The sequence below is a fragment of the Asterias rubens genome, chromosome 5, assembly GCF_902459465.1.
Source record: "Asterias rubens chromosome 5, eAstRub1.3, whole genome shotgun sequence".
NCBI lineage: Eukaryota > Metazoa > Echinodermata > Asteroidea > Forcipulatida > Asteriidae > Asterias > Asterias rubens.
Window position 1 is genome coordinate 16,483,965 of NC_047066.1, and position 13,748 is coordinate 16,497,712.

Consider the following 13,748-nt stretch of genomic DNA (forward strand, 5'->3'; position numbering starts at 1 on the left):
ATATAAATAAGCGTGCGATACAGTGCAACGCGCAAGGTTTACACAATGTATGCTGATTTAGTGGCCACTTATTCGCTATTTTCCAAAGCCGGTCTTTACAATGTATACCACTGTTAACACTCCCACACGTGACTGGGTTTTGACCAATCAGAAACTTGAAACCATCCAAGGTATTTATTAATTGTATTTAACAAACAATGAACCAACTGAAAATATTCCAGATACAGGTTAATAATAATAATACAAAGTTCTAACAAACGCACATATCCTACACTAGATCAAGGCACTGAACAAAAAGATAAATAACACACAAAAACACAAATTAATGAGCTCTGAACAGTTCAGGCTTCAAAAGTTTTTTGAATGTCATTATTGAGTCAGAATGGCAGATTTCTGGATTGAGTTTGTTCCATAGATTGGGGCCGCTATAACCAAAGGTACCCTGACTAACCACTTTCTTGGATTGGGGTGATGACTGCCTTCTTAAGATGCATTGGGAAAGTCCTGGTGTTAAACCAGATTGAGTCGGACTGGAGGGTGAGCTTCAACGGATTGCTTCAAGATGTCTGTTGGAATATTGTCAAGCGAACATGACTTTGATGGACTATCTTTGATGATCTTCAGTAGCTCAATAGGATTTGATGGTTCAAGTTCTGCTAACTGGGTTGAGCATGTTATTTTGATATTATCAGGACACTTTACTTTAATTTTTCAGGATCCAATGAATTTGGGTGCAATTTTGCGATCAGCTTACTACCTTGGTGTGGATAGAGTTATAGCTAGCAGGCACAATTGGTAAGATAGCTGTGTAACAAGTTTAATTTTCTTAAAGGCATTGAAGGATCGCACCACAATTTTGTCTCTCCTCTTAGATCTGTGAAACATGTTGTGGTCACCATTGAGCTTCCGGGCACCAATGAGCCATCAGCTATAGGAAATGTACATGACTACAATTTTGTGGGATTTTTTTTTCACATAACATTGTTCAGCCCCCCAAAACAAATTGGTTTAATAATTAAATTTAAAGCTAATAATGAAACAATTGAAAATCTAATTAAATCAGGAAACTTAAGAGTACTGAAGCAGCATGCCTCCAACATCCAGCATGAAGTGCAAGTTGTGAATTCATGCAGACTGTTGCGCAAATCCTGTCAACTGTATTTATAAATAAAACGGAGGTTATATTTTAAGCTTCCTTACTTTGCGCAAAATCAGATCTTGTGTCACAAATCGCAATGCAAATTCTTTTTCAAAAATAACTACCATAAGACTAATACATGCTGTAGTTGGGTGCTTAGAAGTCTAGATTCTTGAAAATGCTTGTAGAAATGTCAGCACTTGAGGTTACTGGTGCACCATAACAATAAACTGATACCTGTTTTGTTTTTATTCACTATGACAGTTGCTCATTGACGCCTGTTGTGAGTAAAGCTAGCAGCGGAGTCATGGAAATCATGCCGGTATATGCAACAACGGATGTACTATCATTCCTGGAGGTACAGTACCAGACTTTGTCAGTCTCGTCTTATGTCTTACCAGGGTACTTTGCCTGAAATACTGTAGTATGAAGAGAAGCTTGGCTTTAATCCTACAGACTCATGCAGACACTAGGGGCATCTTCTATAACGTCCTACAGATTGGGTGTCAAATCACATGATGGGTGTCAAATCACATGATGGGTGTCAAATCACATGATGGGTGTCAAATCACATGATGGGTGTCAAATCACATGATGGGTTATGGGGTATACTAGTAAGTAGTTTCAACTGCGGACGGAGGTAGCAACTAAACATGCATTGCTGGACAATTACCACTGTAGTTGTTACATTTACACAACAGTGTTCTCCTAAATGGTGTGAAACCATGTCATCATTTGACTGGGCCATGTCCAGATTGTCATTTGCCACGTGTAGCAGGCCCCTTTTCCATTCTTAGTCTAGTATAGCGTTACAATGTACATGGCAGGCATTTGGTATTTCCCGGGGTGACTCAACCAGGTCTATTTCAATGCCTTCATCACACCATGCCAGCGAGGACTCCCACCATTGCACTGGAAGACTCTGGTCCATGAAAATGAAGTTAGAAAAAGGTTTTGAATGGTCGTATTTTTAATGTGGGACATGTTTTTGTGTCCTCATTTAAATGGTCACCAGTAGTTATGTTAATGTTATAAAGATAGCCATGTCTATTGGGTTTTAAATGACATCTTTATGAGCTAGTTTAAAGCCATTGGACCCTTTCGGTACAGACAAAAAAATAAAAGTTCACAGATTTACAAATAACTTACAGGGCTTACAGAAGATAGTGGTGAAAGACTTCTCTTGAAATGTTATTCCATGAAATGCTTTACTTTTTGAGAAAACAGTAAAACAATATCAATTCTCGATATCGAGAATTACGGATTTATTTTAAACACATGTCATGACACAGCGAAACATGCGGATACAAGGGTGGGTTTTGCCCGTTATTTTCTCCCGACTCCGATGACCGATTGAGCCTAAATTTTCACAGGTTTGTTATTTGATATAGAAGTTGTGATACACAAAGTGTGGGCCTTGGACAATACTGTTTATCGAAAGGGTCCAATGGCTTTAATTAGCCTACATGTACACTACAAGTTTGTATACAACCTTGTATGTTGCTGATGAAGATTAGTCAAGAGCAGCCTGCTCAGTCTAAACATTGAGACCAATTAATAACACACTCCATGGCATTGGAGTTAATACAAGGAGACCCCTTGATCGACAAGGAGTAGTCCTCACTAATTTTCTGCCTCCCATGGTAGTATTTAATAAGCAGCTAGAATAGTTCTTTTCAGAATTAAGTTTTCTCTCAAATTCTGAAATACTCTCAAGAACAGATCTAAACAGCAAAGTAGATACGTACATGTATGCTGTGTTAACTCATTAACATGTTAACTCATTAGTTAACTCATTAACATGTTAACTCATTAACATGTTAAGGGATATGTTGCCTTGGGACGATCAATATAGTCTTTGAAAAGCATTTGTAACCGTCACTTATAAAATGCATATAATTAGAAAGAAATTTTTTAAATAGAATACAATGACCCAAACAAGTATCACTCGAAATTGTATGGTTTTCCTTTTACCTCTTGACTAAAACGGTTGGCCATTTATGGGAGTCAAATTTTTTACTCTTATAAATGGCGGACCATGTTAGTTAGTGCAAAGAGGAAGGAAAACCACGCAATTTCGAGGCAAATTTGTGTGGATAATTGTATTCTACTTTTAACTGTTTAATTCATCTTTCTAACCATGTGCATTTTATAACAAACGGTTACAAACACTTTTCAAAGACCAACTTGCCCGATCCAAGGCAACGTGTTACTTTAACTTATTAGCATGTTAACTCATTACAGAAACAACGAGAGAACGGATGGGAGATTGTTGGTTCTACGAGTGTTTCTTCTCACAATGTATCAAGGCGTGGTTCTAAGATAGCAGCCACTGAGGATTTCACTGTGTGTAAACCAACCACTTTGGTTATAGGTATGTGTTTAATCATGGAGCAAGTGCAATGCTCTATGGTGTAATGATACCACTGTGCTAACTTATGCTTTGCTTCATGATTGGTACATTCTACAAAAATTAATGACCATAAACATAAATGATAAAAACTAACTGGGTGAGAAACAGTGCAGCAGTTGTTATTATAAACTACTTTGAGAAAGTATTCTCTTTGGTTTGGATAATTGTTTATTATTATTGTTCTTTATGAACCGATGGTGCCGCAAACTGCACGCTCATACCATAAGTAGGTGTTTGTTCTTTATGAACCAACGGTGTCGCAAACTGCACGCTCATACCATAAGTAGGTGTTTGTTCTTTATGAACCGATGGTGCCGCATACTGCATGCTCATACCATAAGTAGGTGTTTGTTCTTTATGAACCAATGGTGCCGCATACTGCACGCTCATACCATAAGTAGGTGTTTGTTCTTTATGAACCAACGGTGTCGCAAACTGCACGCTCATACCATAAGTAGGTGTTTGTTCTTTATGAACCGATGGTGCCGCATACTGCATGCTCATACCATAAGTAGGTGTTTGTTCTTTATGAACCGATGGTGCCGCATACTGCATGCTCATACCATAAGTAGGTGTTTGTTCTTTATGAACCAATGGTGCCGCAAACTGCACGCTCATACCATAAGTAGGTGTTTGTTCTTTATGAACCAATGGTGCCGCAAACTGCATGCTCATACCATAAGTAGGTGTTTGTTCTTTATGAACCAACGGTGTCGCAAACTGCACGCTCATACCATAAGTAGGTGTTTGTTCTTTATGAACCAACGGTGTCGCAAACTGCACGCTCATACCATAAGTAGGTGTTTGTTCTTTATGAACCAACGGTGTCGCAAACTGCACGCTCATACCATAAGTAGGTGTTTGTTCTTTATGAACCAACGGTGTCGCAAACTGCACGCTCATACCATAAGTAGGTGTTTGTTCTTTATGAACCGATGGTGCCGCAAACTGCATGCTCATACCATAAGTAGGTGTTTGTTCTTTATGAACCAACGGTGCCGCATACTGCATGCTCATACCATAAGTAGGTGTTTGTTCTTTATGAACCAACGGTGTCGCAAACTGCATGCTCATACCATAAGTAGGTGTTTGTTCTTTATGAACCAATGGTGTCGCAAACTGCATGCTCATACCATAAGTAGGTGTTTGTTCTTTATGAACCAACGGTGCCGCATACTGCATGCTCATACCATAAGTAGGTGTTTGTTCTTTATGAACCAACGGTGCCGCATACTGCATGCTCATACCATAAGTAGGTGTTTGTTCTTTATGAACCAACGGTGCCGCATACTGCATGCTCATACCATAAGTAGGTGTTTGTTCTTTATGAACCAACGGTGCCGCATACTGCATGCTCATACCATAAGTAGGTGTTTGTTCTTTATGAACCAACGGTGCCGCATACTGCATGCTCATACCATAAGTAGGTGTTTGTTCTTTATGAACCAACGGTGCCGCATACTGCATGCTCATACCATAAGTAGGTGTTTGTTCTTTATGAACCAACGGTGCCGCATACTGCATGCTCATACCATAAGTAGGTGTTTGTTCTTTATGAACCAACGGTGCCGCATACTGCATGCTCATACCATAAGTAGGTGTTTGTTCTTTATGAACCAATGGTGCCGCAAACTGCACGCTCATACCATAAGTAGGTGTTTGTTCTTTATGAACCAACGGTGTCGCATACTGCATGCTCATACCATAAGTAGGTGTTTGTTCTTTATGAACCAATGGTGCCGCAAACTGCACGCTCATACCATAAGTAGGTGTTTGTTCTTTATGAACCAACGGTGCCGCATACTGCATGCTCATACCATAAGTAGGTGTTTGTTCTTTATGAACCAATGGTGCCGCAAACTGCACGCTCATACCATAAGTAGGTGTTTGTTCTTTATGAACCAACGGTGCCGCATACTGCATGCTCATACCATAAGTAGGTGTTTGTTCTTTATGAACCAACGGTGTCGCAAACTGCATGCTCATACCATAAGTAGGTGTTTGTTCTTTATGAACCAATGGTGCCGCAAACTGCACGCTCATACCATAAGTAGGTGTTTGTTCTTTATGAACCAATGGTGCCGCATACTGCATGCTCATACCATAAGTAGGTGTTTGTTCTTTATGAACCAACGGTGTCGCAAACTGCATGCTCATACCATAAGTAGGTGTTTGTTCTTTATGAACCAATGGTGCCGCAAACTGCACGCTCATACCATAAGTAGGTGTTTGTTCTTTATGAACCAATGGTGCCGCATACTGCATGCTCATACCATAAGTAGGTGTTTGTTCTTTATGAACCGATGGTGCCGCAAACTGCATGCTCATACCATAAGTAGGTGTTTGTTCTTTATGAACCGATGGTGCCGCATACTGCACGCTCATACCATAAGTAGGTGTTTGTTCTTTATGAACCAACGGTGCCGCATACTGCATGCTCATACCATAAGTAGGTGTTTGTTCTTTATGAACCGATGGTGCCGCAAACTGCACGCTCATACCATAAGTAGGTGTTTGTTCTTTATGAACCAACGGTGTCGCAAACTGCACGCTCATACCATAAGTAGGTGTTTGTTCTTTATGAACCGATGGTGTCGCAAACTGCACGCTCATACCATAAGTAGGTGTTTGTTCTTTATGAACCAACGGTGTCGCATACTGCATGCTCATACCATAAGTAGGTGTTTGTTCTTCATGAACCAATGGTGCTGCAAACTGCACGCTCATACCATAAGTAGGTGTTTGTTCTTTATGAACCAACGGTGCCGCATACTGCATGCTCATACCATAAGTAGGTGTTTGTTCTTTATGAACCGATGGTGTCGCAAACTGCACGCTCATACCATAAGTAGGTGTTTGTTCTTTATGAACCAACGGTGTCGCATACTGCATGCTCATACCATAAGTAGGTGTTTGTTCTTTATGAACCAATGGTGCTGCAAACTGCACGCTCATACCATAAGTAGGTGTTTGTTCTTTATGAACCAACGGTGTCGCAAACTGCACGCTCATACCATAAGTAGGTGTTTGTTCTTTATGAACCAATGGTGCCGCATACTGCACGCTCATACCATAAGTAGGTGTTTGTTCTTTATGAACCAATGGTGCCGCAAACTGCACGCTCATACCATAAGTAGGTGTTTGTTCTTTATGAACCGATGGTGCCGCATACTGCATGCTCATACCATAAGTAGGTGTTTGTTCTTTATGAACCAACGGTGTCGCAAACTGCATGCTCATACCATAAGTAGGTGTTTGTTCTTTATGAACCGATGGTGCCGCATACTGCATGCTCATACCATAAGTAGGTGTTTGTTCTTTATGAACCAATGGTGCCGCAAACTGCACGCTCATACCATAAGTAGGTGTTTGTTCTTTATGAACCAATGGTGCCGCAAACTGCACGCTCATACCATAAGTAGGTGTTTGTTCTTTATGAACCAACGGTGTCGCAAACTGCACGCTCATACCATAAGTAGGTGTTTGTTCTTTATGAACCAATGGTGCCGCAAACTGCACGCTCATACCATAAGTAGGTGTTTGTTCTTTATGAACCGATGGTGCCGCAAACTGCACGCTCATACCATAAGTAGGTGTTTGTTCTTTATGAACCAATGGTGCCGCAAACTGCATGCTCATACCATAAGTAGGTGTTTGTTCTTTATGAACCGATGGTGCCGCAAACTGCATGCTCATACCATAAGTAGGTGTTTGTTCTTTATGAACCGATGGTGCCGCATACTGCATGCTCATACCATAAGTAGGTGTTTGTTCTTTATGAACCAATGGTGCCGCAAACTGCACGCTCATACCATAAGTAGGTGTTTGTTCTTTATGAACCAACGGTGTCGCAAACTGCACGCTCATACCATAAGTAGGTGTTTGTTCTTTATGAACCAATGGTGCCGCATACTGCATGCTCATACCATAAGTAGGTGTTTGTTCTTTATGAACCGATGGTGCCGCATACTGCATGCTCATACCATAAGTAGGTGTTTGTTCTTTATGAACCGATGGTGCCGCATACTGCATGCTCATACCATAAGTAGGTGTTTGTTCTTTATGAACCGATGGTGCCGCATACTGCATGCTCATACCATAAGTAGGTGTTTGTTCTTTATGAACCGATGGTGCCGCATACTGCACGCTCATACCATAAGTAGGTGTTTGTTCTTTATGAACCGATGGTGCCGCAAACTGCACGCTCATACCATAAGTAGGTGTTTGTTCTTTATGAACCAACGGTGTCGCAAACTGCACGCTCATACCATAAGTAGGTGTTTGTTCTTTATGAACCAACGGTGCCGCATACTGCATGCTCATACCATAAGTAGGTGTTTGTTCTTTATGAACCAATGGTGCCGCATACTGCACGCTCATACCATAAGTAGGTGTTTGTTCTTTATGAACCGATGGTGCCGCATACTGCATGCTCATACCATAAGTAGGTGTTTGTTCTTTATGAACCAACGGTGTCGCAAACTGCACGCTCATACCATAAGTAGGTGTTTGTTCTTTATGAACCGATGGTGCCGCATACTGCATGCTCATACCATAAGTAGGTGTTTGTTCTTTATGAACCAACGGTGTCGCAAACTGCACGCTCATACCATAAGTAGGTGTTTGTTCTTTATGAACCAATGGTGCCGCAAACTGCATGCTCATACCATAAGTAGGTGTTTGTTCTTTATGAACCCATGGTGCCGCAAACTGCACGCTCATACCATAAGTAGGTGTTTGTTCTTTATGAACCGATGGTGCCGCAAACTGCATGCTCATACCATAAGTAGGTGTTTGTTCTTTATGAACCAACGGTGTCGCAAACTGCACGCTCATACCATAAGTAGGTGTTTGTTCTTTATGAACCAACGGTGTCGCAAACTGCACGCTCATACCATAAGTAGGTGTTTGTTCTTTATGAACCGATGGTGCTGCAAACTGCACGCTCATACCATAAGTAGGTGTTTGTTCTTTATGAACCAATGGTGTCGCATACTGCATGCTCATACCATAAGTAGGTGTTTGTTCTTTATGAACCGATGGTGCCGCAAACTGCACGCTCATACCATAAGTAGGTGTTTGTTCTTTATGAACCAACGGTGTCGCAAACTGCACGCTCATACCATAAGTAGGTGTTTGTTCTTTATGAACCGATGGTGCCGCAAACTGCACGCTCATACCATAAGTAGGTGTTTGTTCTTTATGAACCAATGGTGTCGCATACTGCATGCTCATACCATAAGTAGGTGTTTGTTCTTTATGAACCAACGGTGTCGCATACTGCATGCTCATACCATAAGTAGGTGTTTGTTCTTTATGAACCAACGGTGTCGCAAACTGCATGCTCATACCATAAGTAGGTGTTTGTTCTTTATGAACCGATGGTGCCGCATACTGCATGCTCATACCATAAGTAGGTGTTTGTTCTTCATGAACCAATGGTGCCGCATACTGCATGCTCATACCATAAGTAGGTGTTTGTTCTTTATGAACCGATGGTGTCGCAAACTGCACGCTCATACCATAAGTAGGTGTTTGTTCTTTATGAACCAACGGTGCCGCATACTGCATGCTCATACCATAAGTAGGTGTTTGTTCTTTATGAACCGATGGTGCCGCATACTGCATGCTCATACCATAAGTAGGTGTTTGTTCTTTATGAACCAACGGTGTCGCAAACTGCACGCTCATACCATAAGTAGGTGTTTGTTCTTTATGAACCGATGGTGCCGCATACTGCATGCTCATACCATAAGTAGGTGTTTGTTCTTTATGAACCAACGGTGTCGCAAACTGCACGCTCATACCATAAGTAGGTGTTTGTTCTTTATGAACCGATGGTGCCGCAAACTGCATGCTCATACCATAAGTAGGTGTTTGTTCTTTATGAACCGATGGTGCCGCATACTGCATGCTCATACCATAAGTAGGTGTTTGTTCTTTATGAACCAACGGTGTCGCAAACTGCACGCTCATACCATAAGTAGGTGTTTGTTCTTTATGAACCAACGGTGTCGCAAACTGCATGCTCATACCATAAGTAGGTGTTTGTTCTTTATGAACCGATGGTGTCGCAAACTGCACGCTCATACCATAAGTAGGTGTTTGTTCTTTATGAACCAATGGTGCCGCAAACTGCACGCTCATACCATAAGTAGGTGTTTGTTCTTTATGAACCGATGGTGCCGCAAACTGCACGCTCATACCATAAGTAGGTGTTTGTTCTTTATGAACCAATGGTGCCGCATACTGCATGCTCATACCATAAGTAGGTGTTTGTTCTTTATGAACCAACGGTGTCGCAAACTGCATGCTCATACCATAAGTAGGTGTTTGTTCTTTATGAACCGATGGTGCCGCATACTGCATGCTCATACCATAAGTAGGTGTTTGTTCTTTATGAACCAACGGTGTCGCAAACTGCATGCTCATACCATAAGTAGGTGTTTGTTCTTTATGAACCAACGGTGTCGCATACTGCACGCTCATACCATAAGTAGGTGTTTGTTCTTTATGAACCGATGGTGTCGCAAACTGCACGCTCATACCATAAGTAGGTGTTTGTTCTTTATGAACCAACGGTGCCGCATACTGCATGCTCATACCATAAGTAGGTGTTTGTTCTTTATGAACCGATGGTGCCGCATACTGCATGCTCATACCATAAGTAGGTGTTTGTTCTTTATGAACCAACGGTGTCGCAAACTGCACGCTCATACCATAAGTAGGTGTTTGTTCTTTATGAACCGATGGTGCCGCATACTGCATGCTCATACCATAAGTAGGTGTTTGTTCTTTATGAACCAACGGTGTCGCAAACTGCACGCTCATACCATAAGTAGGTGTTTGTTCTTTATGAACCGATGGTGCCGCATACTGCATGCTCATACCATAAGTAGGTGTTTGTTCTTTATGAACCAACGGTGTCGCAAACTGCACGCTCATACCATAAGTAGGTGTTTGTTCTTTATGAACCGATGGTGCCGCAAACTGCATGCTCATACCATAAGTAGGTGTTTGTTCTTTATGAACCAATGGTGCCGCAAACTGCATGCTCATACCATAAGTAGGTGTTTGTTCTTTATGAACCGATGGTGCCGCATACTGCATGCTCATACCATAAGTAGGTGTTTGTTCTTTATGAACCAATGGTGCCGCAAACTGCATGCTCATACCATAAGTAGGTGTTTGTTCTTTATGAACCAATGGTGCCGCATACTGCACGCTCATACCATAAGTAGGTGTTTGTTCTTTATGAACCAATGGTGCCGCAAACTGCATGCTCATACCATAAGTAGGTGTTTGTTCTTTATGAACCAATGGTGCCGCATACTGCATGCTCATACCATAAGTAGGTGTTTGTTCTTTATGAACCAATGGTGCCGCATACTGCACGCTCATACCATAAGTAGGTGTTTGTTCTTTATGAACCGATGGTGCCGCAAACTGCACGCTCATACCATAAGTAGGTGTTTGTTCTTTATGAACCAACGGTGTCGCAAACTGCACGCTCATACCATAAGTAGGTGTTTGTTCTTTATGAACCAATGGTGCCGCATACTGCACGCTCATACCATAAGTAGGTGTTTGTTCTTTATGAACCGATGGTGCCGCATACTGCATGCTCATACCATAAGTAGGTGTTTGTTCTTTATGAACCAATGGTGCCGCATACTGCATGCTCATACCATAAGTAGGTGTTTGTTCTTTATGAACCAATGGTGCCGCATACTGCACGCTCATACCATAAGTAGGTGTTTGTTCTTTATGAACCGATGGTGCCGCAAACTGCATGCTCATACCATAAGTAGGTGTTTGTTCTTTATGAACCAACGGTGTCGCAAACTGCATGCTCATACCATAAGTAGGTGTTTGTTCTTTATGAACCGATGGTGCCGCAAACTGCATGCTCATACCATAAGTAGGTGTTTGTTCTTTATGAACCCATGGTGCCGCAAACTGCACGCTCATACCATAAGTAGGTGTTTGTTCTTTATGAACCGATGGTGCCGCAAACTGCATGCTCATACCATAAGTAGGTGTTTGTTCTTTATGAACCAACGGTGCCGCATACTGCATGCTCATACCATAAGTAGGTGTTTGTTCTTTATGAACCGATGGTGCCGCATACTGCATGCTCATACCATAAGTAGGTGTTTGTTCTTTATGAACCAATGGTGCCGCAAACTGCACGCTCATACCATAAGTAGGTGTTTGTTCTTTATGAACCAACGGTGTCGCAAACTGCACGCTCATACCATAAGTAGGTGTTTGTTCTTTATGAACCAACGGTGTCGCAAACTGCACGCTCATACCATAAGTAGGTGTTTGTTCTTTATGAACCAATGGTGCCGCAAACTGCACGCTCATACCATAAGTAGGTGTTTGTTCTTTATGAACCAACGGTGTCGCAAACTGCACGCTCATACCATAAGTAGGTGTTTGTTCTTTATGAACCGATGGTGCCGCAAACTGCACGCTCATACCATAAGTAGGTGTTTGTTCTTTATGAACCAACGGTGTCGCAAACTGCACGCTCATACCATAAGTAGGTGTTTGTTCTTTATGAACCAATGGTGCCGCAAACTGCACGCTCATACCATAAGTAGGTGTTTGTTCTTTATGAACCAACGGTGTCGCAAACTGCATGCTCATACCATAAGTAGGTGTTTGTTCTTTATGAACCGATGGTGCCGCATACTGCATGCTCATACCATAAGTAGGTGTTTGTTCTTTATGAACCAATGGTGCCGCATACTGCATGCTCATACCATAAGTAGGTGTTTGTTCTTTATGAACCAACGGTGTCGCAAACTGCACGCTCATACCATAAGTAGGTGTTTGTTCTTTATGAACCAATGGTGCCGCAAACTGCATGCTCATACCATAAGTAGGTGTTTGTTCTTTATGAACCGATGGTGCCGCAAACTGCACGCTCATACCATAAGTAGGTGTTTGTTCTTTATGAACCAATGGTGCCGCATACTGCATGCTCATACCATAAGTAGGTGTTTGTTCTTTATGAACCAACGGTGTCGCAAACTGCACGCTCATACCATAAGTAGGTGTTTGTTCTTTATGAACCAACGGTGCCGCAAACTGCACGCTCATACCATAAGTAGGTGTTTGTTCTTTATGAACCGATGGTGCCGCATACTGCATGCTCATACCATAAGTAGGTGTTTGTTCTTTATGAACCAATGGTGCCGCATACTGCATGCTCATACCATAAGTAGGTGTTTGTTCTTTATGAACCAACGGTGTCGCATACTGCATGCTCATACCATAAGTAGGTGTTTGTTCTTTATGAACCAATGGTGCCGCAAACTGCATGCTCATACCATAAGTAGGTGTTTGTTCTTTATGAACCGATGGTGCCGCAAACTGCATGCTCATACCATAAGTAGGTGTTTGTTCTTTATGAACCAATGGTGCCGCAAACTGCATGCTCATACCATAAGTAGGTGTTTGTTCTTTATGAACCAATGGTGCCGCATACTGCATGCTCATACCATAAGTAGGTGTTTGTTCTTTATGAACCGATGGTGCCGCAAACTGCACGCTCATACCATAAGTAGGTGTTTGTTCTTTATGAACCAATGGTGCCGCAAACTGCATGCTCATACCATAAGTAGGTGTTTGTTCTTTATGAACCAATGGTGCCGCATACTGCACGCTCATACCATAAGTAGGTGTTTGTTCTTTATGAACCAATGGTGCCGCAAACTGCACGCTCATACCATAAGTAGGTGTTTGTTCTTTATGAACCAATGGTGCCGCAAACTGCATGCTCATACCATAAGTAGGTGTTTGTTCTTTATGAACCAACGGTGTCGCAAACTGCATGCTCATACCATAAGTAGGTGTTTGTTCTTTATGAACCGATGGTGCCGCAAACTGCACGCTCATACCATAAGTAGGTGTTTGTTCTTTATGAACCAATGGTGCCGCAAACTGCACGCTCATACCATAAGTAGGTGTTTGTTCTTTATGAACCAACGGTGTCGCATACTGCACGCTCATACCATAAGTAGGTGTTTGTTCTTTATGAACCAATGGTGCCGCATACTGCACGCTCATACCATAAGTAGGTGTTTGTTCTTTATGAACCAACGGTGTCGCATACTGCACGCTCATACCATAAGTAGGTGTTTGTTCTTTATGAACCGATGGTGCCGCATACTGCACGCTCATACC

The 13,748-nt window shown here is 41.9% G+C and overlaps 1 protein-coding gene across 3 annotated transcripts in view; it reads left to right on the forward strand.

Moving 5' to 3' along the window:
* LOC117290302 (rRNA methyltransferase 1, mitochondrial-like) overlaps positions 1 to 13,748 on the forward strand; it is a 42,732-nt gene that overhangs the window by 15,430 nt on the left and 13,554 nt on the right. For all 3 annotated transcript variants that reach the window (XM_033771616.1, XM_033771618.1, XM_033771617.1), the window contains 3 exons: positions 716 to 795; positions 1,403 to 1,496; positions 3,383 to 3,512. In XM_033771616.1, the coding sequence (XP_033627507.1) occupies positions 716 to 795; positions 1,403 to 1,496; positions 3,383 to 3,512 (304 nt within the window). The remainder of the gene's footprint in view (positions 1 to 715; positions 796 to 1,402; positions 1,497 to 3,382; positions 3,513 to 13,748) is intronic.